General features: G+C 38.4%; 1 protein-coding gene across 1 annotated transcript in view; it reads left to right on the top strand.

Moving 5' to 3' along the window:
- The window catches only part of LOC138165825 (putative aldo-keto reductase family 1 member C8), a 30,625-nt gene extending 10,266 nt beyond the window's left edge, over nt 1-20,359 (top strand). The window contains 2 exon segments of the mRNA XM_069094172.1: nt 15,695-15,948; nt 20,273-20,359. Of these exon segments, the coding sequence (XP_068950273.1) occupies nt 15,695-15,948; nt 20,273-20,359 (341 nt within the window).
- Nucleotides 20,360-27,200: the final 6,841 nt, after the last annotated feature.

Raw genomic sequence — 27,200 nt, 5'->3', positions numbered from 1 at the left:
TTTTTTATTTTTTTTCCCTCTTTTTTTTTTTTTTTTTTTTTTTGCCTTTTTGGAGTTGCTTTTGGTTTCTTTTTCTTCTCCAAGGTTACATGTCTATGTTTTTTTTTTTTTTTTTCGTGTGTGTTAAGTGTCTGAGCTCAGATCTGAACTCAGGTTCTCCTGACTCCAGGGCTGGCGCCACTGCACCACCTAGCTGCCCCTTCCCCATTTTTCTTAATTCTAATTCCCCTTGTGGCATTGACAACATACAAGGGAGTAGTCCCTTTTATGAGTACAGATACAGAGATTTAAAGGAAACCTATACAAATGATTGTCGCTTCAAAGTCTAAAAGTCTTTTTTTCACACTGCTGTCTGGTGGAGGTATACCATCTGATGGAAGTCCTCTGGTCCTTAGGGTCTTCCATCTTTAGCTCTGTATCCCAGCCTCTCTTTGTTCCTCCTTCCTTCCTTCATTTTCCTACAAAAGGAAGCTTGAAACCAATTTAAATGACTACTCCAGAACCCTTATCATTCTTTCAAAATTAAAATTGGAGTCTTGGTCAATTTTCATGATCACACATTAAAACCAGTTTCTTATATTTTGCATTAATCTGTTATTAATTTGTCCACCAGGAGAATGGGATTTCACTAAGGGATTTAGATTAAGCTCACAATTAAAACAATTAAAATATTTACCAAGCAGCCCAGAAACTATCCTCCTTTTAACTTTAACTAATTATAACAAAGCTGAGACAAGTGTGATACTAACTAAATAACAGAATAATATTCCCAAAAGCCCTTGACCTACTTGTCCTCATATTATTACAAAGAACTAAAGGACCCTGACTTATACAGGAATGCCTATGCTAAATCTTAATCCTAATAGCTTTATCTTATAGTAACGTAAAATATCCCAGAATCAAGTATTTAATAGGTTTGTTAGTGTTTATTTAAAAACTTTTGATTATTGAAACTTGCCACCAAGAATAGGGACAAAACTGTAATGAGGGAACCTTCAGAATATCAATTTCAGGCAAAATGTATACCAAGCTGCAATTTGCATTGAGCCAAGCTTAAAGTCTGCCAGGTGTCAATGGGGGAAATCAAGTCATAGAAATCTTACTTCAGCTCATGTGGAATAGTCATTCTCCTGACCTTCCCTCTGCATTCCATACCTGTACTTCACAGGGTCTGGAATCATGGATCAGTGGCTCAGATAGCTTGGATAGCCTTTCTTAATATTCATACCAGGAGTTAGACTCAGAGAAATAGCCAATTAACAGTCCCATCAAATCTTAAATAACAAGCTCCAAAAATCAGATTAAGATATGATTATAATCTCACATTGGTTAAGGAACATCTTTAAAGTGAGCCTCAAATAACCTGTATTCATTTCTCTATTTATCCTTGTTCATAAAAATCAAATTTCACATCAGGATTATAAATTATTGCTCTAATAGATTTTAATCTACTTCCCAAACTTCTCTGTCTTCCTGGGACTATGTTTAATCTGAACTCATACTGTAATCTCTTTCTAATCCAATCTTCATTTATCTTTTCAACCCTCTGATCCCCATTACTAACATAACTGCTCTATACTGGGATCCCAGAGTAGATAAAATAAAAAAGTTAATGTCTAACCTCACAAACTGATGAATTATGTATCTAATTATTCCCATAACATTCTGGAAGATGTCCTTAAAACAGTAAAAATTCATACATTTGCCTTATGACTAACTTTCCATTGATTTGTCATAAAGATGAAAAGTAGGGACCTGATTGGACAAAGCTTCCATATATAGTATGGTCCCCAAACCCTTTTACCTTAACATCAATTTACATTCATTGACTTGCAATATACCAAAAAGATTTACCAGAACTCATATATGTAAGGAATTCCCTTTAACATCTTACTGGGATTCCCTTTCTAAATTCCAAATTTGTACTAATAAACCAATTATTAGAAATCAATTTTACTGACTTTAAAGGCCAGTTTGGAGACTGGCTAGTTTCTAGCTCTACTGCCCCTCAGTAAAACTTCTTTAGAGGCCCTTATTTTAACTGCTGTCCCTCCCTCCTCCTTCCTGTTGGGGAGTGGTGAAGCTCTCTTCTTACTCTAATTTGTGATAAATCAAATGAGCTGAACTCCCCAAATCTCAGGGTCCTATGTAGAACCTTCAGAAAATTCACAGTTAGTTTTAATATTACAAAATCTATACATAATTGTTAAAATGACCAGAAATCTTACAAAGTCTTTGTATAATTACTAACTTTCCCTTCACAAATTTTAAACTTATCCTGGCATATAAGCTAACAAGAAATCCTTTTTAATCTTTTGTACATGGAGTTGCTACTTCTCAGCAAGTCAACTTCATTGTTTAGGAGCTTCATAACTAAAACCAGCTCCCTTCCCAGGGCTGATGAGATTGCTTCCCCATCCTGGAGAATAAAATTTCCCTTGTCTCTATTATCTTGTTCTCAATCGTCCCCATAAAACTTCTGAAACTACTTCACTATTCTGAAACCCATAAACACCACTCTGAAATATTGGGGTCTGTCTCTTCTAGCCTTCTTGCCAGGAGACTCACACTGCTTTCTTAATACACTTTTGTTTGCTTCCTTTCATGTAAGACACTCTTCACAGATTTTTTAGTAACTACATGCACACACACACACATATTCTATATCCAGATTTCCTTAAAGCTAGGACACACAATCCTTACACTCCCCAATAGGCTCCTTGATGTAGAAATTGACAAAATTTCCCTCATGATTTGTTAATTAACCATTTTCTCCCATCAAACAATAACCAATGGCCTTGCTCAGTTTCAATCAAAAAAAAAATTTTTTTTGGCTTCTGTGAACACAAGTATTGCTTTTGTCTTAGGGACTTGGGGATTCAACACATACATCTTCATAGATGATATGGACAGGAGAGCCTCCTTAGCTTTCTTGTCTGCTAATCTGTTCCCCATTATCTCATACCAAAGATCTTATAAAACACTTCTTAATAAGAATATTTCTCTTTTGTTTTTCTTTCATAAGCAGTTTATCGTGATATTATTAACTACTACACAATTAAAAGAATTACAAAAGGAGGTTTCACAGGTCTTTTCTTCACATAATTATCTATAATTACCTTTCACAAGCATACTTTTGTAAATACTTGATTTATGCAACAATAACTCCAAATAGCTTGGTTAGCGATCTAAACAATACCAAAAAATCTTAATTGAAACTTCCTTTAAAACAAAGATAAACTGGAAAGTTTATGATTTCTTAAATTACAATATTTCAAAATGTTATAACACATGGTCAGAGTGCTCCATTCACCATTTTCCTGTTTCTCTGACACTACAATTCTTAATTTAACGTAATTTAATATAAAAGAAACTGCTTCTCTTATAATACAAATAATACAATTGTTTACCAGTAACAATTATCATGTACCTAAATTTAAACTTTGAAACTAAAATCAAGTAATTACCAATATGGGGACCTTAATTTAGTTGTTTCCAAATTGCTTACAATTATATTAGTCTCATAAAATTCCTAGGATATGGATTCTACCCCCATCCCCTTATTGAACAGTAAGCTAGGATAAATAAAACTTTCTGGGGCCATAGAGTGAATCAATTTCTTAATGCCAAATAATATTATGTATCTTTTTGATCATATAACCATACATTTCTAAGTTCTAATACCCTTGGAACTCAAAAAGGAAATGTTATCCACAAATTTATATATTTTCAGCTCCCCATTCATGTTCACATTTTCCTGGGAAAGTTTACAAGCAGTCTGAAATCACCTATTATAATCAGGTCAGTTTAAAATGTGCTGGGCCAATATTCCAATTGCTTCTTTTGGTTCTAATAATAATTACTAATCACAGTAATCTGTATCTTTAACATAATATATGCCCATCTTTAAATTCACATTTAATAACTCCCCAATATCAGTCTTTCCACTTAAACACTCCCCTCTTAAAGCAAAAATAACCTTCAAACATGGGAATTCCTCAAAACTAATTTGGTGTAAAATGTCCTTAAGTAATATAAATTCCCAAACATTATATATTTCACATATATCTAAATTAACATACACAACTATATCCTTAGATGAAACAGACTTGAAAAATCATAAGCCTTATCTTTTTCCAGGATTCTCTCTGTGAAATAGGAATCCTTACAACTTTTTTACAGAGTTCATAAGTACTTTTAGGGTATTTAATAGCTTCTGAATAATAATAAGAAAATTGTTTTTAACAACAGAGTTCATAATTTTTACCTAATTACATTATTTAGAAATGTACAATGTACCAAACATTATGTATTTAAAACTTGCTTCCATCCCATTAACAATTTTAGGTGAATGCATTTCCAAACCACTTTACACAGGAAATAAATTATAACTTTAAACCACTGTATATATTTTCATAACAGCCAAGATTTCAAATGAACTATCTGAACATTGTTGCATTTATACCCAAATATAATGGTTTCACATTTTTTTTTATCACATCCCTTCCAAAACCAGTTCAATTTAATTTAATTCAACTTAGAAATTTCTTTGACGCTATTTCTACATTTTGCAATCTAAGCAAAGTTATCAGATATGAAACAATTACTTTAAATTAGAATATGCCAATTCCTTTCTCTCTCTTTTTTAAAAATACTTTACAATCATAATGCCAAATACCAATCCAATACTCCTGGCCTTTTAAAAGACACATGGCTATAAGTTCCCCACTCTACAACCTCTCTTCTTCCTTAAAAAAAAAAAAAAGCTGAAATCCTATCTCCTTTCAGAGACTTCAAGTAAAACTATAGGAGGCTTCCATCCTGCTGAGAGTTTTAATCAGATTAGATAAAGGGTTTGACCCAGATAAGAAAAAAAAAAACTTTGGAATTTGAACAGGGTGTAGTTAACTTCCCTTCCAAGCAGAGACCTCGAGAGCTTAGTAATTATTTGAACTAATCTTTCTTTTCTTTCTTCTCTCTTTTCTTAAAAAAATCTCTCTCCTTTCCTAATCTTTAACCAAACCACCTCAAACATTTCAGATAAATAAAAAAAAAAGAATTTCACTTATCAATTCTGTCCCCACTTTTTCACGTAAGAAATTGGAAGTTAAGTCAAAAGAAACCAGTTTACATACTGAAAGACCTTATCTTCCCCTACATTCCAAACCTAGTTAAGAATGTCTTTATAGACATTCTACAGAGAAGGAAGATTTTTTTAACAGTTCCCTAGGTTTTTTAATCTAAATAGTAAAATATTTTCTCTTTCTTGAACACACAGACCCAAATTTCACACAAAAACACACAGAACAAACACAGGGTCCCAACCAGATCCAACCAGAAACCTAGACTATTCAAGTCAATTTCATTTGGTCATTTTTTTTTATCTTTTCCTTTATATTTCTCAAGAGAGTATCAGCGGGGATTGAAGGAAAAATCCCTTCCCAACTCTGTTCCCAATGAATTCGTTGTTTGTGAATTAAAGCAAAATTTACCTTGACCCAGGGACAGGCAAGAAGACTCATCAGCTGTCTTCCCCCCTGCAGGTTCAAGGTCTAGCCAAACTATGTGTATCTCTTGGTCCAGGAATTTGGGGGGGGGGCGGGGGCACAAGGCTCAAAATCTCACAGGTTCTTGTCAGAAACCTCTCCTCAGGGTCCATTCAGAAACAAGCCTCCTGGTCTCCTCAGCTCCTGGCCAGACTCAGCCAACTCCACCCACCACTCAGGCATGGACTTACTTCCATCCTCACTAGTAATATTTGTTTCCCCCTTTGGGAATTTTCTGCTCTAGGCTTCAGGTTCCTTAGCGTCTCATTCTCAACAGAGGGGAATCGCTCCCTTGCCTCACCAAGAGGCTGCTGGAAAAACCCAATGGGACATCCTGCCTATTGGTTAAGGTTGGGGAGCCCTTCCTCCCCTCTCCACAGAAGAGTCCAGAAAATCTCGGTAAGACCTCCAAACTGTGTGAGATGAAAGAGTTCAGAGTCTGAATCTGAGATCAGAAAAGATCTTCATTCTTTCTCATGAGAAAGGGCACTGCTCCTGTTGCTCAAATGGTGTCTGCCAGGGAGAGTGTAACATGTGGAAGCTTGGGGGCTTCTCTTGTCCTGATCCTAACTACACCCCTAACATCTGTCCTATCTCACCGCTGGCTGGTGAGGCAAGATCACAATATTTCTAATTGGCTCAAAGCAGTTTCAATCTTTCTCTATGTATTTCCTTTTACCAACTTTAGAAGTGCCCAATCAGAAGTAGACTGGAAGGGTTTTCTTTCAAATTACCTCATTTCTGGGAAATCATGAGTTACTCACCAGACTGAACTGGTTTACAAAGTATGGGGAAGAGATGGGAATGTAACAGGGAGTTAAAAGAAATGAGAAAACTTCACTAAGTCATCTCTCACAGTACCTATCCCAGTAACTGGGATCTTCTTTTTGCTTAAAATTTTTATTTTATTGGGCGACGGCGCGGCGGCCTGCGCAGGAAGGCATGGTGTGGCTGGCAGACGCAGGTCTGGAAGGGGCCTGATCAACTCGGAGGGCAAGTCTTCCCACCAACCACAAGGTCCACTACCAGGCCTATCACCAAAGGGCTGGGACTGGAAAGAGCAAGGTAAGAAGCAAATACAGGGGCCCCTATACTGGACAGCAAACACTCCTGGGGCTACCACTTCATAGCCCAGAAATCTTTTAAAAAAAAAAGCCCCTTTCAGGACCTCCAAGGACAAGGATGACAGAGTGAACCCCACTTGCTCCAAACCCCCCCTCTGACCCTGAAAATATAGTAACTCTTGCCCCAGGGCAAAACCCTCTACAGTAAAGGCTTGGGATCCTAGAGGAAGGGAGTGGCTAGGACACTGCCTCAAAATGGGTAGAAAGCAGACTACAAAGACAAAGACTCTGGAGTCCTACTATCCTCAGAGGGAGGAACCAACCTCAGAGGGAGACAATGTGGACTCCACACCCACAGCTGAGACTTCAACAGGGAATGGATCCCAAGCACAGAAGGCTCTCCTAGATGAGATCAAAAGGAACTTTGAAAGCAAAATGAGAGAGATAGAAGACAAAATGAATAATTCTCTCAAAATGAAAATAGCAGAATTTGAAAAACATTATAATGAGGAAAACATCTGTAAGGGTTATGGGATTTAAAGATCTTCCATGCCTCGTTGGACTTGCTGATGTAGCAGGAAGGGGCGGAGCAAGAGGAAGCGGAAGCCAAGCTAGTGTTCTTGCGGTGGCTGGCGGTGGTGGCAACGGCGGTGGCAGCAGCAGAGGCAGTGGCAGCGCGAAGCCCTTTTTGAGTTAGGACTGCTAAGGACTTTCTGCTAAGGACTCCTGCTGAGGACTGCCAGGGGCCGGAGCTGCTGGGAGCGCGCTTCCAGGACGCTGGGTGGTTGCTGTGAGTGAGGAGAGGAGGCCCTTTGCCTGAGGTAGCCTGTTCTGTTTTAAAGGCTTGAAAATGTGGGTGCTTTCTATTTTATCTACCTGTGCCGATATCATAACTACTCTGATGGCTTTCACTTTCTGGTTTTGGGACTCAGTCTTTTGGTATCTTAATAAATTTTCTAGTTTATTTCCTCATATGGCAAACATGACATATTTTGTAATGGATAATTATATCAGCATATTTGTAATCTCTATAGGCATTGTGAATATGGCATTGCTGATACAACATCTCTCTATAAAGAAAAGTGTATGATATGGAAAAGGAGATTCAAAAATTAACCAAGGAAAATGATTTGCTAAAAACCAGAATTAAACAAATGGAAACAAATAACTCTATGAGGAACCAAGAATTAGCCAAGCAAAACAACAAAAATGAAAAATTAGAAAAAGAGGTAAAATACCTCAAAGAAAAAATAACTGACCTGGAAAACAGATCCAGGAGAGATAATCTGAGAATCATAGGCCTACCAGAAAATTATGATGAAAAAATAAGCCTGGACAACATTCTCCAAGAGCTCATTAAGGAAAACTGCCCTGAGATACCAGAACCTGAGGGGAAAATAGAAATCGACAGAATCCACCGGACACCTGCTGTAAGAGATCCCAAACTGAAAAATCCTCGAAATGTTGTGGCCAAACGCCAGAACTACCAGATAAAAGAGAAAATACTTCAAGCGGCCAGAAAGAAACAATTCAAATATCGAGGGTCCACAGTGAGGATTGCACAGGATTTGTCAGCCTCCACACTGAAAGATCGGAGGCAGTGGAATACAATTTTCAGGAAGGCAAAACAGCTCAGATTACAACCAAGGATCACATACCCAGCGAGACTGAGCATATTCTTCCAGGAAAAGAGATGGTCATTCAATGATATAACAGAGTTCCAGACCTTCTTGATAAAAAAGCCAGAACTCAATGGAAAATTCAACCTCCAATTACGAGAAGCAACAGTGACTAAGAAAGGTAAACAAAGAGAACACACATCATTTTAGAGGGAAAGAGGGGAGGAAGAGGAGCTTCGCATGAGATCTGTTCCTGTCATTCTTGATGCGAAGAAAAAATAGCATACCTCATTAAGTATAAAAATATCCTACAGGCAGTAGGAGGGGGAAAGGGTTACAAAAGGGGGGTGGGAGTGATTTGTAGGGAGGGAAGTAGTAAGGGGAAAAGGGGAGGAAAAGGGAACACTGAGGGAGGCGGTGGTCAAAAGGAAAACTATTAAGGGGGGGAAGGGAGAAGGGAGGGAAAATACGAACATTAACAGGGGCAGGAATAGGATGAGGGGAAAGAAACAGATAACAATCATAACTGTAAATGTGAATGGAATGAACTCTCCTATAAAACAGAGACAGATAGCAGAATGGATTAGAAATCATAATCCTACAATATGCTGTTTACAAGAAACACATTTGAAACAGAGGGATACACACAAGGTAAAGGTAAAAGGTGGGAGTAAAATATATCATGCCTCAGCTAAAGTAAAAAAAAGCAGGGGTAGCAATCCTTATCTCAGATAAAGCAAATGCAAAAATTGACCTAATTAAAAGAGATAAGGAAGGAAACTATATCCTGTTAAAAGGCACCATCAAGAATGAAGCAATATCACTACTTAACATATATGCACCAAGTGGTGTAGCATCCAAATTCCTAGAGGTGAAGGTAAAGGAATTAGAGGAAGAAATAGATAGCAAAACTATACTAGTGGGAGACCTTAATCTCCCACTATCTGAACTTGATAAATCCAACCTCAAAATAAACAAGAAAGAAGTTAAGGAGGTGAACAGGATTTTAGAGAGGATAGGTATGATAAATCTCTGGAGAAAACTGAATGGGGATAAAAAGGAATATACTTTCTTCTCAGTGGTTCATGGCACATATTCAAAAATTGACCATGTTCTAGGGCATAAAAACCTCACAATTCTATGCAGTAAGGCAGAAATATTAAATGCATCGTTCTCAGATCATGATGCAATAAAAATTATATGCAATAAAGGGCCAGGGAAAGACAGACTAAAAACTAACTGGAAATTAAACAATTTGATCCTAAAGAATGAGTGGGTCAAACAAGAAATTATAGAAACAATCAGTAATTTCATTCAAGAGAATGATAATAATGAGACAACATACCAAAATCTGTGGGATGCATTAAAGGCAGTTCTTAGGGGAAGTTTTATATCCCTGAGTGCATACGTGATTAAATTAGAGAAAAGGGAGATCAACAAATTGGGCATGCAATTAAAAAACCTAGAAAAAGAACAAATTCAAAATCCCCAATTAAATACTAAACTAGAAATATTGAAAACTAAAGGAGAGATTAATAAAATCGAAATTAAGAAAACTATTGAACTAATAAATAAAACCAAGAGCTGGTTTTATGAAAAAACCAACAAAATTGATAGACCCTTAGTCAATATGATAAAAAAAAAAAGAAAGAAGAAAACCAAATTATGAGTATCAAAAATGAAAAGGGTGAATCTACCTCCAATGAAGAGAAAATCAAAACAATAATTAGGAATTATTTTTCCCAATTGTATGCACATAAATTTGACAATCTTAGGGAAATGGATGAATATTTAGAAACATACAAGTTGCCCAGATTAACTGAAGAGGAAGTAAATTACTTAAATAATCCCATCTCAGAAAAAGAAATTGAACAAGCCATCAGTCACCTCCCTAGGAAAAAATCTCCAGGGCCAGATGGATTCACTAGTGAATTCTATCAAACATTTAAAGAAAATTGATTCCAATACACTACAAATTATCTGGGAAAATTAGTGAAGAAGGAGTCCTACCAAATTCTTTTTATGACACAAATATGGTACTGATACCTAAATCAGGAAGAGATAAAACAGAGAAAGAAAATTATAGACCAATCTCCCTCATGAATATAGATGCAAAAATTCTAAATAAAATACTAGCCAAAAGACTACAGCAACTTATCTCAAGAATAATACACTTTGATCAGGTAGGGTTTATTCCAGGAATGCAAGGATGGTTTAATATTAGGAAAACCATCAGTATAATTGAGCATATCAACAATAAAACTAGCAGAAACCACATGATCATCTCAATAGATGCAGAAAAGGCTTTTGACAAAATACAACATCCATTTCTATTAAAAACATTAGAAAGTATAGGAATAAATGGAGCCTTCCTTAAAATAATAGGTAGCATCTATTTAAAGCCATCAGCAAGTATTATATGCAATGGGGAGAAGCTGGAAGCATTTCCCATAAGATCAGGGGTGAAACAAGGGTGTCCACTATCACCCCTCTTATTCAATCTGGTACTAGAAATGTTAGCAGTAGCAATTAGAGAAGAAAAAGAAATCAAAGGAATCAAGTTAGGCAAAGAAGAGACCAAGCTATCACTCTTTGCAGATGATATGATGATATACTTAGAGAATCCTAGAGAATCAAGTAAAAAACTGCTTGAAACAATAAATAAATTTGGCAAAGTTGCAGGATATAAAATAAACCCACATAAATCCTCGGCATTCCTATATATTTCCAATGAAACTCAACAGCAAGAAGTAGAAAGATAAATCCCATTTAAAGTTACTGTAGACATTATAAAATATTTGGGAATCTACCTGCCAAAACAAACCCAGGACCTGTATGATCATAAGTACAAAACACTTTTCACACAAATAAAGTCAGATCTAACTAATTGGAAAAATATCAATTGCTCATGGCTGGGTCGAGCTAATATAATAAAAATGACAATTTTACCTAAATTAAATTATATATTTAATGCCATACCAATTAATTTACCAAAAAACTACTTTATAGTTAGAAAAAATAGTAACAAAATTCATCTGGAAGAATAAACGGTCCAGAATATTAAGGGAATTGATGAAAAAAAATGCTAGAGAAGGTGGACTAGCTTTACCAGATTTCAATCTGTACTGTAAAGCAGCAGTCATCAAAACTACTTGGTACTGGCTTAGGAATAGAGGAGTGGATCAATGGAATAGATTAGGTACACGAGATTCAGAAGTCAACGACTACAGTAATGTATTGTTTGATAAACCCCCAGACCCTGGTTTTTGGGATAAGAACTCTCTATTTGACAAAAACTGCTGGGAAAAACTGGAATATAGTATGGCAGAAACTGGACATAGACCATTATCTAACACCATATACCAAAATCAAGTCTAAATGGGTTCATGATCTAGGTATAAAGGTTGATACTGTAAACAGTCTGCTAAAACAAGGAATAGTTTACCTATCAGACTTGTGGAGAGGGAATGACTTTATGACGAAACAGGAATTAGAGAACATTATAAAATGTAAAATGGATAATTTTGACTACATGAAATTGAAAAGTTTCTGTACAAATAAAGCCAATGTAACCAAGATTAAGAGGGATGTGGGAAATTGGGAAAGAATCTTTACAACCTATGTCTCTGACAAAGGACTCATCTCTAAAATATACAGAGAACTGAGTCAAATTTATAAGAATACAAGTCATTCCCCAATTGATAAATGGTCAAAGGATATGAACAGGCAGTTTTCAGAGAAAGAAATTAAAGCTATCTATAAGCACATGAAGAAATGCTCTAATTCACTATTGACTAGAGAAATGCAAATCAAAACAACTCTGAGGTACCACATCTCACCAGTCAGATTGGCTAAGATGACAAAACAGGAAAATGACAAATGCTGGAGAGGATGTGGGCAAACTGGAACACTAATGCATTGTTGGTGGAGTTGTGAACTGATCCAGCCTTTCTGGAAAGCAATCTGGAACTATGCCCAAAGGGCTATAAATACTTTCATACCCTTTGATCCAGCAATACCACTCCTAGGGTTATATCCCAAAGAGATCATAGAAATGGGAGAAAGAGCCATATGTACAAAAATGTTTATAGCAGCTCTTTTTGTTGTGGCAAAGAATTGGAAATTAAGGGGGTGCCCATCAATTGGGGAATGGCTGAACAAGTTGTGGTATATGCATGTTATGGAATATTATTGCTCTATAAGAAATGGGGAGCAGGCGGTCTTCATATTTACCTGGAGAGGCTTAAAAGAACTGATGCTGAGTGAGAAGAGTAGAACCAGGAGGAATTTGTACACAATTACAGACACAACGTATGTGTGATGACCAACTTTGTTAGACTGGACTCTTCTCAACAATGCAGGGATATAAGTCAATCCCAAAAGACGCATGATGGAGAGAAAAACGTACATCCAGAGAAAGAACTAGAAAGAACTAAATTTATATCCAGGTGGAAGCAAAATACCTGATCTTTTTCGTTCTCTTATTTGATTTTATGTCCTCTTTACCATTTTTCATTCCAGCTGGTACAATCCATCCTTATAACCTGACCATTGTATAATGTGAAAGTATTTACAGATCCTATACTTGATTATAAGACGCCATGGGGGGGGGAGGGGAGGGAGGGGGACAAAATGTGAAATTCAAGGAATTGTGGAATTGAATCCTGTAAACTAAAAGGAAACAAACAAATTAATAAATTAAAGAATTAAAAAAATTTTATTTTATTTTTTTTCAAGGGGGAAGGTAGGGCAATTTGGGTTAAGTGACTTGCCCAAGGCCACAGAGCTAGTAAGTGTGTCAAATATCTGAGGCCAGATTTGAACTCAGGTCCTCCTGACTCCAGGGCCAGTGCTCTATTTATTGTGCCCCTAGCTGTCCCTGGGGTCTTCCTTTTGTTGAATAGTATGGCATTGGATGTATTTGCATCAGTATGTTGTATACTTCATCTGTTACACTGTAAAATGTCTATTTTTTTAGTTTGATTTGCAATAATTTTTTTCATTATCATTTTGGGTGTTTAATTTACTCATCTCTGGATTCAGTTTCTTAAATTAGGCTTTGTTCCAGGCCCAGGCAAGGGCCCTTGCTGGACTTTTGGGTAAAGTGCTTTGCACTGTTTTGCCTTGGCCTGGGTTCTCTGGGCTCTTGCACTGACTTTCATCTCCTAGAATTTGACTCCTCATGTTGTTTAATATTCAAAGAGCTAGATTTTCAGGGCCATCTATGGCATCTCAGAACAGAGTGTTCATCTCCCTTTAACTTTGACCTTGGCTGTTCCTACCTAAGCTCAGTAGCATGTCAGTAATTCTTTTTAAAGAAAATTTTATTTAAATTTTTTAATTTTATGTTTATTTTTAGTTTACAGCATTCATTTCCACAAGTTTTTGAGTTACAAATTTTCTCCCCATTTTCCCCCTACTCACCACCTCAAAACAACGATCCCACTGAATATCCCCTCCCAATATGTTCTCTCCCATATCTTCCCCCATCCCTCCTCTGACTTTCCAGTAGGGCATGGTGGATCTCTATGCCCCAGTGACTGTATGTGTTATTTCTCAGTTACATGCAAAATAATAATAATAATATATTTTTTAAACATTTTATTTTAAACCTTTGAATTCCAGATTCTTTCCCTGCCTCCCTCATCACCCACCCTTACTGGGAAGATAAGCAATTCAGTATAGGTTGTACACGTGTAGCTATGCAAAGCATTTCAATAGCAGATATATTGTGAAAGACTGACTATATTTCCCTCCATCCTATCCACCCACATTTGTTCTATTCTCTACTTTGATCCTGTTCCTTTTCCACAGTGGGTACTTGCAACTTCCCTCCCCCCCAGCCTGCCCTCCCTTCCATCATCCCACTTCTCATCCCCTTCCCCTCTACTCTCCTGTAGGGTGAGATACCCTATTTAGTGTGTATGTCATTCCCTCCCTAAGCCAAATTCATTGACTTTCACATTAGACATTAATCAGGTTATAAAGAAGGATTGTATCAGATGGAATGAACAATGGGAAAGAGGAAAAAACCCCAAACAAGATAAACAAAAAGAACAGGTAGTTTGCTTTACTCTGGATTCAAATGCTCTTCTTTCTAGTTTTTTCTCTGAATGTAGACGTCTCTCTCCATCATGAGTCTTTGGGAGTTGACTTATAACCCTGCATTGCTGAGAAGTGTACAGTATATCAAAGTCGGTTTTCACACATACTGGTGTCTGTAATTGTATACAAATTTCTCCTGGTTCTGCTCTTCTCACTCAGCATCAGTTTGCATAAGCCTCTCCAGGTAAGTATGAAGTCCATTTTCTCCTCGTTTCTTTCTATGTCTCTCTTGTGTCTTGTAATTGGAGGCTGAATTTTACATTGATCCCTGGCTTTTTCATTAGGAAGATCTGGAAAACCATTATTTCATTGAATGACCATCTCCTTGCCTGGAAGTTGTAACCCAAGTTTTTTTGCCTCACGAAAAATCATATTCCAGTTCCTCAGACCTTTCAGTGTAGAGGCTGCCAGATCCTGTGTGATCTCACTGTGGTTCCATGATATTTGAATTGTTTCCTTCTGGCTGCTTGTAGTATTTTCTCCTTTACCTGGTAGTTCTGGAGTTTGACCACAACATTTCACGGACTTTTCAATTTGGGATCTTTTTCAGGAGGTGACTGCTGGATTCTCTCAATTTCTATTTTACCATCTGGTTCTAGTATCTCAGGGCAGTTTTCCTTGATGAGCTCTTGGAAGATGTTGTCCAGGCTCATTTTTTCATCATGATTTTCTGGTAGGCCTATGATTCTCAGATTATCTCTACTGGATCTGTTTTCCAGGTCAGTTATTTTTCCATTGAGATATTTTGCCTCTTTTTATAATTTTTCATTCTTGATATTTTGTTTGACTGATTCTTGGTTCCTCATAGAGTTATTTGCTTCAATTTGGTTGATTCTAGTTTTTAGCTAATTATTTTCCTTGGTTAGTTTTTGAAGCTCCTTTTCCATATCATGCATTTTTCTTTTTAAGGAGCTGTTTTCTTCATTGTAATGTTTTTCTAATTTTGCAATTTTGATTTTAAAAGAATTATCCATTTTATCTTCTATCTCTCTCATATGGTTTTCAAAGTTCCTTGTGAGCTCATCTAAGAATGCATTCTGTGCTTGAGAGCAGTTCCCTGTTGAGGCTTCAGCTGTGGATGTGGAGTTAACACTGTCTCCCTCTGAATTTGATTCCTTCCGCTCACAATAGTAGGACTCCAGAGTCTTTGTCTTTGTCTTCTTTGCAGTCTGCTTTTTACCCATTTTGAGGCAGGGCTCTAGCTATGCTCTTCCTCTAGGGTTCCCAAGCCTTTACTGTTTAAAGTTTTGGGGCAATAATTACTATGTTTTCAGGGTCAGAGGGGGGGATTGGAGCAGCTAGGGTTCACTCTGCTATCCTGGTCCCTGGAAGTCCACATAGGAGCTTTTTAAATTTCCAGGCTGTGGGTTGGTAGTTCCAGGAGTAGCTGCTGCCATTGACAGGGGCCCTGCATTTGACTTTTACCCAGCTCCTTCCAGTCCCAGCTGTGCAGTGATAGGCCTGGCAATGGCCCTTGCTGTTGGTTGGTCAACTTGCCGCCACATTGATCAGGCCTTGTCCAGGCCTCTGAGTGTACTGGTGTCTGTACCTTTGCGCCAGCCCCCATCGTCGTCTGGGCCTCTGCCCAGTTCATATTTTCCTTTGAAGCTTTTGGTGCGGAGTTCTCACTATGTTGTCTTCCTCCTGTTCCATGCTTTGATCCTTTTTGTCCCCAAAAAAGGAGTCCAAAGTTGTATTGCTGTGCTTGCTTTGCTTCCTTTGCTTGCTCATGTTGCCACTCAATTACTTGACTTTTGAGCTTTTTGCTACAGTAGAACTCTGCCTCCAGAGAGGAGAGCTTTGTTCCAGATCACTGGGGTTTTCTCAGCTGTCAGAGCTATTATTTGGGTGCCCTCTCCGAAGCCTCCACTGGCTTTGGTACACTGGTCATGCACCCCAGGTCCCCCACCCTAGACAGCAATCCAGATCCAAGCAGGTTAAAGCAAGAGCTATTACCCCTCAGACTGGTGGCTTGGTCCCCCTACAATCTGCAGGCAAGGAGCTCTGAAGCAGCCACGTGGTGGTGGCTACCGTGCCTCAGTTGCTTCTCACTCTGGGGGCAGAGGACAGACTGCACTCTGGTACTCCCTGTTCCCGAAGTCCACTGACCTCTCACTTGGTCTTTGGCATTTATGGTTGATCATTCTGGAAACTGCCACAGCTGCTGGTGATCTACTCTCCTGAAGTCTCTCTAGCCAAGGCTGGTCTGGGCTAAAACCTTGGACTTACATGGGGCTGGGCTCTGCTCCCTGTGAGTTGCAATCGACCCTTCCTGCCAGTCTGCCGGGCTTTTTTCAGTGGAAGGTTTGCTTCTCTCTGTCACTTTGTGGGTTCTGTAGCTCTAAAGTTTGTTTGGAGTCATATTTTATAGGTATTTGAGGTGGTTATGGGGGGAGTTCAGGGAGTCTTCCTGTTTCTATGCCGCCATCTTGACTCCTCCCTCTACATGTCAGTAGTTCTTACAGCTGTTCTTCCCCAGGGTTTTCAAAGTCTGTACCCTAGGACCTTCTCAGGTGAGTCCTCCATTGTTGCAGAACCTAGACCCAGAGCATTGCAGACTACAGATGCCACATCTCTCTGGGAAGCTTGCTTGGGAGGAGGGAGAGGGAATGCTTTTCTTGTCTCTTGCTATATGACTGTTTGGGCAGTTCTGGGGTGGAAAATTTCACTTATTCTCATTTCTCATTATTTCTTTGATCATCTATTCAGTGTGACATGAAGTTCAGTTCTGCTAGAGAAGGTACATGGGAGCTGGGCTGCCTACCTCTACTTCTAGAGGCTGTCTTCTTTAATAGTCTTTGAAATGCAAGGGACAGGAGGAGCTAGGTGGCACAGTGGATAAAGCACCAGCCCTGGAGTAAGGAGGACCTGGGCTCCAATTAGAACCCAAGTTGAAACCTGTCCTCACATACTTAAAAGATGTGTGACCCTGGGCAAATTATGTAAGCCCAATTGCCTCCAAAACAAAATGCAAGAGACAAAAGAAAGTTGTGAAATATCAACAAGTCCAAGTAGTCTTAAGAGTCTGGGTGATGGTCCAGTGCTTACATATTAAAAGAGGAACCCCACTTTGTCTTTTGGTTAGTGAGGAGACAAGCGAAACTGTGAGTATGGGTGTTTAAAGGAGATACCTTATAGAAAGAAAGGGTTGGGAGTTGAAGGGATACATGAACTATACTGTTATCTATGCTGGGAAAAGGAAGTATAAGAAAAAAGCATAAAATGAGCAGGGGACTTCACTGGACTAAGGAGGGACAAGAATGTGTTGGGATGGAGGGAGAATTTCTTTAAGCAAAACAAGCTTCAGCTATGGAAGGCTGACTAACCAGCAAATGAATAAAAATGAATTGAAGATTTAGAGGTTTATTTCTGGGCCACAGGGAACAAAACAGGTATTACTAAAACTATCCAGTAGTGAATTGTTTCCTTTTGGTAAACTCAGAGCCTAGCTCAGGGCCTTATATGTCACAGGTGCTCAATAAAAAACTATGATGGAGTGAGAGAATGACTACAATTGAATCAAAAATTCTAAACTATTCAAATTAAAAGACATCTTTTTTTTTTTAAATATCAGATTACTGAGTAAAAGAGTGTCACATGCTATAAGTAAAAAACATGTAATTAGTCAGTTTTGCTTAATATTTCTTTTTTCTTTTTTCCCTTTTGGAGGGGGAAGACAGGGCAACTGGGGTTAAGTGACTTGCCCAAGGTCATATAGCTAGTAAGTGTTAAGTGTCTGATGCTGCATTTGAACTCAGGCCCTCCTGACTCCGGGGCCAGTGTTCTATTCACTGAGCCACCTAGCTGCCCCTGCTTAATTGTTTCAAGAAATATGATTATTTATTTGGGCTGAATTCAATGTTTGTTGAGAAATGTTTTCTATAACAAATTATCAATAAAGTATGAAAGGTGGTCATTAGGATGGTGATTCCAGAAGAATCTAGTGGACTTCAGCGATTCTTTCTAGTGGATAGAAATGAATTCACCCGCAGTCTCTGCTATTCTCAAAATATCTCCAAGAAACTACTTGTTCACTCCAATTTTCTGAGGAGACAGTGTGTGTGATGTTTATGTTACATACACTTTGGAATAACTGCTTTGTAGTTATTCACATTATATCATGTACATATATAATATAAAGTAGCTAAATCCATAGTAAGTTGGGAGGGAGAGCATTTGCAGTTAGGGGTGTATGGGAAAGGTAAAAGTGTGGTTTCTCAGAGACTGTCTGCTAAAGTAAGTAAGTCCTTAGGTCTTAGGCCTAAGTTTTCTTTTTTTTTATTAGAAATTATGTGACTGAAACTTTAGAAATCTTTCTGTATAGTTGCTCTATTCTAGTCAGTCCTTCTCACCCAGCTTACCATGAAAGAGTTAAATTTCTATAGAACTGCAAGAATTGCTGAACAAGACTACTGATAAGGGAGAACAGGCAGTAACCTTGGAAAAGAAGCTCAGTCCCTGGTTCCTAGAAAAACTCCTAGATAATACTAAAAATAATGCAGAATCGAAGGAGCTGGCAGCAGCAGGTGGATTTGACCAATCAAGGGACAGGCAGTAGCCTTGGGACCCTCAAGTACAGATAAGAATATATCAAGGATAGACTGAAAGGAGGGGTCCAGTATTCTGAGGATGTAATACACTGACATAATGGACCTAATGTATTATGTAACAAGATTAGAGCCTCATTAGTAATAATTATGTTAATTTTCATGACCCTTGCTTATTTATCTCAGCTTTAGCTTATGTATGACGGTCTCCTCTCTCTCGGTGCTGTCCCAGAGAATGGACTGCCTGCTTCTCGAGAGATCCTCATAAATCTTTCTATCTTCACTTTGAGAGTTCTCCGAGTAGTCAATTTGGGTTAGGGTCTCCGTATCCCACACAAGGGGGTCAGGAAAGACTTCACATAGAAGTTGGTACTTGATGATGGTAGCTATCTGAGCCAACAGAAGGGACAAGATATAAGAAATGTTAGGACAGAAACAGCAAAATTTGGCAACTCATTATATTTGTGGGGTGAGAGAAAGCAAGGAATTGAGGATAACACCAAGACTATGAACCTGGGAGATTGGAAATCTCGTGGATCTTCATAGTGAAGTTGGGAAGTTTGTAATCAGGGTTGTTTTGGGGGAAAATGATGATGACTTCTATTTTGGAAATATCAAATTTAAGATGTTTCAGACATTTAGTTTGAAATGTCTCCTTTGGAGATTTGATAAAAGTAAACTTTGACCCTCCTTCCCACCTCTCCTATCATTCTCCTCACTCTTCTGGCTTCCTGAGAGGGAAGACATTAAACCCAAAACCTTTTGTACTTTAAAATTGTTAACTTTTCTATCTTAATTGGTACTTCAACTGAAGCATAGTGGATTCAGCTCCAGCCCCTTCCCTTTTCTGTGTGTGTGTGTGTGTGCTTCTTGTAAACAACATATTGTAGGGTTCTGGTTTTAATCCACTCTGCTGTCTGCTCTCATTTTTATGAATACAGCCCATTCACATTCACAGTTATGATTACTGTGTATTTCCTTCCATCCAGTTCTTCCCCTGTTCATCCTTCTTGTTCTTCTCTCTTTTTTTTTTTTGGAGGGGGCGATGCAGGGCAATTGGGTTTAAGTGACTTGCCCAAGGTCACATGGCTAGTAAGTGTTAAGTGTCTGAGGCCGGATTTGAACTCAGGTCCTGCTGACTCCAGGGCCTGTGCTCTGTTCACTTCAAAACCTAGCCACCCCCTTCTTGTTCTTTTCACACTGTCCCTCCTCAGCAGTGTTTGGCTTCTGACCACCATTTCTCTCTGTGTGCTCTCTCTTCTATAGAAGAGAGAACAGAGTTACAAGAATCTTAGTGGAGAATGATTGATTCAATCAGTCATGTTGCTTATTTCATTCTGAGGTGCTATAAGCAGATCCTGCTTATTCTAATATCTTGTCTTCTCTGGCAGGTGTTTGAGTTCCAGTTGACTACAGAAGACATGAAAATCATTGAGGGCATTAACAGAAACCTTTGCTACCTGACCTTTAATCAGTGAGTTTTGGCTCTTACATCTTACTTTCTATCTTAGAGGTCTGTGACAGTAGGGATATGAGACAGCACTTTAAAGGAAGGAGTCCTTTTTCTTATTTATTTATTTATTTGTGCATTCATTCATTCATTCATTTTTTATTTATTTATTTTTAAAGCAATTGGGGTTAAGTAACTTGCTCAAGGTTACATGGCCGGTTATTTTTTGTGTGGGTGCCAAGTATCTGAGGCCAGAACTGATCCCGGGTCTCCCAATGCCAGTGCCGGCGCTCTTACTCACTGCGCCACCTGGCTGCCCCAGGAATCTTTTTCAAGTCTTTCACATAGAAATTATAAATCTGCCAAGTATAATGTTTTACAATGGTCATCAGATCTCCTCTTCCTTTTATCTGAAGCAGCACTGTGGACCTCTCCTATGCACTTATTCTGGGTCAGTTCTAAAAAAAGCCATTTCAGTAATTGAGGCTCAAGGGTAACATTGCAATAAAGTATTTGCAATTTCAGTCATTTGTGTGCCCTCACATGTGGCTGTTCAGTTCTCTAGGTAGTCCTCTTGTCTCTGTCTTTATAGTTTAATAGAAAAATTGTATTTTTTCACACATGAATTTTATTATTTTTGGTGCACACTGGGTGCTTTTCTTTCACTTCCAATAACCAAACTTCTCCCATACAAACAGAGAAGTACCTTATATCAGAAATTTAGGTTCTAATCATGTCTGTAATGCTTATTAGCTATCAGACAATTAACAAGTCCCTTATCCTCTCTGAACCTCAGTATCTTAGAAAATCTAGGGAAAGAAGGGTTTGGATGAGATGATCTTTAAGGACTCCAAATGATGCCTGAAGGGTCTCCTATGGCCTAGATTCTGTGAAGATGAGCTCTAGAGCAACACTCTTTAATGTTACTGTTAGGGTATAGTCACAGGCATTCAAGGATTGATGAAGAAAACTAAGTGTGTCTTCCTCCAAACCCCTTTCCTACAAGGATTCTTGTACTTCTCTATCATTCCTCAGGAAGTGAGGTTCAGAGAAGCCCCACACCTCTTCCCATGACTGCTTTTATTCTCATTAGGTGGCTGGTCCCATATTAGCCCAAGGATAACAGGAAATTATATGAACATGATCATTAAAGTAAGCATGGTACATATCTTTGGATTTTCTCTCTTCTAACTTTGAAACCTTTTCTTAATGTCTAAAATTGAACTCATTATCTTTCCTCCATACAATCCCTACCTCCAAACTTCCCCTATTATGATCAAGGGCATTGCTGTGCTCCCAGCCTCAAGGCTTACAACCTAGGCCTCATCCTTGACTCCTCACTATCTCTCGCCCCAGCCCTTCACATGTTCAATCTATTGCCAAGGCCTGTTTGTTTCACCTTTGCAACATCTTTTGAACATGATTCTTCTCTCCTCTGATACTGCCACCACTGTGATGTAGGTCTTCATCACCCCATCCCTGAAAGTCTTTTGATGTGGGCTTTTGATGAGTCTGCCTGCCTTAATGCTCTCCCCATTCCAGTCCATTCTTCAATAAGTCACCATTTCATTAAACCCTCATGGCTCCCTATCATCACCATGAGCAAAATTCTCTGTTTGACATTTAGAGTTCTTCATAATCTACTCCCCTTCCCCCTTTTTAGTCTTCTCACATTTTACTCCTTGCCATGTCCTCTTTAATCAAATGGCATTAGCTTCCTTGCTTTATTATGAACAGGATATGCTATTTTAGACTCTGAATATTTTCTCTGGCTCTCCTCCAGTCTTGGAATATTCTTCCCCTTGTCTCCATCTCCTGGCCTCACTGATTTTCTGCAAGTCCCAACTAGAATTCTACCTTTTCCAACACATCTTAATTCTAGTGCCTTCACTCTTTTTTTAAATCCTACCCCCCATAATAGTATTTTATTTCTTCCATTTAGAAGTAAAGATAGTTTTCAACATTCATTTTTATAAGATTTTGAATTCCAAATTTTTTTCTCCCTCCCTGCCTCCCCCGTCCCCAAGAGAGCATGCAATCTGATACTACTAAGAAAACCCAACAGAAGATCTAGAAAGAGAAATGCCATTCAAAATAACTACAGACAATATAAAATATTTGGGAGTCTACCTGCCATGACAAACCCAGGAACTATACGAAAGCAATCACAAAACCCTTTTTAATACAAATAAAATAAGAACTAAACAATTGAAATACTATCAGTTGCTCATGTGTAGTCTGAGGTAATATAATAAAAATGACCATTCTACCTAAATTAATTTACTTATTCAGTGCCATGCCAATCAAACTTTCAAAAATTATTTTATAGAGCTAGGAAAAATAATAACAAAATTTATCTGGAAAGAGCATCTATGCACTATATACCCTAGTATGTACCTTACCCTATATACTATGGTTTTTAGAAACTTTTTGAGTACAGCTAGGATTATCTCATTTATAGGTATAAAAACATAAGCAATATGACCACAGATAGGAAAACAACATATAACAAATGAGAAAATTGCCACAATTGTTACCATTTTCTTCTATCCCACCCATATGGGGATGAAGAAACAACCAATGACATTTGAGGATTAATGGGAGAGATGAATTTATTTATTTTTTTTACTTTTTGGAGGGCAGTTAGGGTTAATGCCCAAGGTTACAGGGCTAGTTTTTTTGTATGTTGTTAAGTGTCTGAGGCTGGATTTAAACTCAGGTCCTCCCACTGAGCCACCTAGCCGCCCCCAAGAGATAAATTTCTGATCTTAAAAATACAAGCCAGCTGAGTTTCTCAAGTAGGTTCAGAGATAACTAAACATGGCTTGGACAGTTTTTACAACATATGGGGGGTGGGTGTGGAAGAGAATCTACTCAATTACAAAATGGGATCAGAACAATTTGATTTTCTCAATTTCTCCCTTTTTATTAGGGGAGACTTCTACAAAGATGATCATTAATCCACCCCCAATGTCTATTTAATTAGAGATTTCATCTTGGGATGCATATGTCCTATGTAGTTGTCTGGTCTCTGGAGCATCTTTTCTTGGGGTAATCTGGAAAATATCTTCTACTTAGGAGCAACTTCTGGGTAGAATTGTTTTTCTGGTGCCATGTTGCTTCCAGAGACTCCTTATATGCTCCTGCTAAAATATTTTACAAAATTGATCTCTATACAACTCAAGTATAGCCCAGAGGTGGGGAAACTGTGGGCCTTGAAGCCACATGTGACACTCTGGGTCTTTAAATGTGGCTCTTTGACTAAATCCAAACTTTGCAGAACAAATTGTTTTAATACAAAGTTTTGTTCTCTGAAGTCTAGATTCAGTCAAAGAGCTCCAGTTGATGACCTAGAGGGCCACATGTGGCCTTGAGGCTGCAGTCTCCCCACCCCTGGTACAGCCTTTTCAATTTTCCTTCTCCAATAACTAGCTCATATTGTGAAAACCAGCTCAAATATTAGAGATCTCATCTTAACAATAGAACTATAAGGGGAACATCAAAGTAGGAACCCAGAATTTCCTTAAAGCTTCAGAAAATTTAGGTGTTTTTTTTTTACATACTACATTAGAGACATTTACATTTGACATATGTGATAGTAATGGCAATTAAAGATTCCCCTGTATTGGCTTGGTTTTCAAATTGATTGTGTTAAAACCCAGAGTTTGTTAATCCCACCTGTGGGATGGGCTTGTTGATGTGAAAAGAAAGTCCTGAACTGGGAGGAGCTGGTGACGTAGATTTGGAGAGACACTAGAGAGAGGCGGAAGATCTTTTTGGAAGCAGCACCTCGTGGAGAGAGAGAGGCTAAGAGAATTGCTGGTGGCCGCTTTGAATTGCCCTGGACTTTTGAGACCTGCCCCCCTGAGCTGCCAAGGACTGAGGAGACATGGCTGTTTTGCTGGTACTTTGTCTGTCTGTTTTGATGTTGTTTTGCCAGATTTGTCCACTGGTGAAAGACAGTCCTTTTGTTGAAGAAGTCCTGGAACCTGGCTGTTCGCTAAGAAGCCCTGAGACTGTCCTGCAGACAGAGAGTGAATACTGTCCACTGGTGAGGGACAGTACTGTTGTTGCAGGGGTCTGGAGACTGTCCTGCAGACAGAGTGAATACTGTCCACTGGTGAGGGACAGTGCTGTTGTTGCAGGGGTCTGGGAGCCTTTCTGTTGGTTCAGAAGCCCTGAAGAAGGATTTTCTTGTTGTATGTTTACAGAAATCCTGGGAGAGGGCTTTGCTAATGTGTTCAGGGGTTCTAGGACTGTTCTACAGACAGAGGATAAATTCATGAAGGGACTGGCAATGTATCTTATGGCCTTGCTAAGCCTTGTCTCCCCAGGAACTAAGATTGCTGAGAACTTGCCTCGTGTCAAGATGAAGAAAAGACCTCCATTGGGTATTAAGTGCTGTGTTTAAACTTGATGTAACTCTGGGGTAGATTCAATTGTGATCCAGGGGTGGGGAACTTTTGACCTTATGTTTGGAAACTAATCTCCATTTGAGAAGAGGGGCTTTGTGGTGGACTTAATTAAGGTATAGCCTAGGGGTGGAGAAGTATTTAGAACACAGACTTTGTAATTGATTGAATGATTGGAAGGTCCTGGGGTGGGGTAGTACTTGGAGATTATTTAATCACACTTAGTAAATGCTGTATTTTGAATGATGTCATGTTTTGATCTTCTCTGTTCTGGGTTTGTTACTGAATAAAATAGAGAGCACCTATGCTGGTATTTTGAACCTGGGAAGTTGCCTTTGCTTGGTATTACATTACAACATACAGGATTGTCTGATCTTGTTGCTTTCTTAAACCTTTCCACTCTGATTCCAATTCTGTTAGATCAGATGCTACTGAAGATTCAATCCTGTATATGAAAACATAAGTAACAACACTTTTATTTTTCCTATATTTTTTATTTTTTTAGCTTACATCATTCACAAGATTTTGAGTTACAAATTTTCTCTCCAATTTTCCCTACCCACCACCCCAAAACAGCGTTCCCACTGAATATCGCCTCCCTCAATTGGCTCTCTCCCATATCTTCGCCCATTCCCTCTTCAACTTTCCAGTAGGTCATGGTGGATCTCTATTCCCCAGTGCCTGTATATCTCATTTCCCAGTTACATGTAAAATATTAATAATAATATGTATATTTATTTTTAAACATTTGATTTTAAACCTTTGGATTCCAGATTCTTTCCCTTCCTCCCTTGTCACCCACCTTCACTGGAGACATAAGCAATTCAATATAGGTTGTACATGAGTAGCTACACAAAACATTTTCATAGTGGATATATTGTGGAAGACTGACTATATATTTCCCTCCATCCTAACCCACCCCCCACTTCTTCTATTCTCTACTTTGATCCTGTCCCTTTTCAAAAGTGGGTGCTTCCAACTTCCCACCCCCCCAGCCTGCCCTCCCTTCTATTATCTCCCCCTCTTTTCCCCTTCCCCTCTACTCTTCTGTAGGGTGAGATACCCTATTTAGCCAAATTCAATGAGAATAAGGTTGACTCATTGCCTTTTGCCTTCCTGTTCTTCCCCTCCATTGTAATCATTTCCCCTTGCCTCTTCTATATGAGATAATTTATCTCATTCTGTCTCTCCCCATCTCCTCTCATTATATTCCTCTCTCACCTCTTAATTTCACCTTTTAAGTATCATCCATTCCTATTAAATTGGTCCTGTGATCTCTGTCTGTGTACACCTGTAGACATATATACTCACACTCACATATGTATTCATACATATATATATACCCTCCTATATACCCATGTATACATATACACACACATATATACATGAACACATATATACATTTCTATTCCCTTCAACTATTCTCATACTGAGAAAAGTTTCATAAGTTACAAATATAATTTTTCCATATAGTAATATAAGTAGTTCAAATTTGATAAGTTCCTTATGATTTCTTTTCCCTGTTTACCTTCTCATGCTTCTCTTGCTTCTTGTATCTGAATGTCAAATTTTCTGTTCAACTCTGGTTTTTTCATCAAGAATGCTTGAAAGTGTTCTATTCCACTGAATGACCATATTTTCCCTGGAACATGATGCTCAGTTTTGCTGGGTAGGTGATTCTTGTTTTTAATCCCAGCTCCTTTGCCCTCTGGAATATCATATTCTAAGCCCTTTGATCCCTCAGTGTAGAAGCTGCCAGATTCTGAGATATCCTGATTGTGTTTCCACAATATTGAAATTGTTTCTTCCTGACTTCTTGTAATATTTTCTCCTTGATCTGGGAACTCTGGAACCTAGCTATAATATTCCTAGGAGTTTTCTTTTGGGGATCTTTTTCAGGAGGTGGACTCTTTCAACCTCTATTCTGATCTCTGGTTCTAAAATATCAGGGCAATTTTCCTTGAGAATGTCTTGAAGGATGATTTCTATGTTCTTTTTTTGATCGTGGTTTTCAGGTAGTCCAATAATTTTTAAATTCTGTCTCTGGATCTATATTCCAGGTCAGTGGTTTTTCCAATGAGATATTTCACATTATCTTATATTTTTTCATTTGTTTGGATATGTTTAATAGTATCTTGATGTCTCATAAAGTCACTAGCTTCCATTTGCCCCAATCTAATTCTGAAGGAATGATTTTCTTCAATGAGCTTTTGAGATTCTTTTTCCATCTGGCAAATTCAACTTTTTAAGGCAGCCTTCTCCTCATTGCCTTTTTGAGCCCCTTTTGCCATTTGAGTTAGTCTATTTTAATGTTTTTTGCTTTTTGGAGGGCAATTGGGGTTAAGTAACTTGCCCAGGGTCACATGGCTTATTTTTGTGTTAAGTGTCTGAGGCTGGATTTGAACTCAGGTCCTCCTGACTCCAGGGCCAGTGCTCTATTCAGTGCACCACCTAGCC

The sequence above is a fragment of the Petaurus breviceps genome, unplaced genomic scaffold, assembly GCF_028583685.1.
Source record: "Petaurus breviceps papuanus isolate PSGF00001 unplaced genomic scaffold, PetGlider_PUasm1.0 216, whole genome shotgun sequence".
NCBI lineage: Eukaryota > Metazoa > Chordata > Mammalia > Diprotodontia > Petauridae > Petaurus > Petaurus breviceps.
This window is presented reverse-complemented; position numbering and strand designations above follow the sequence as displayed.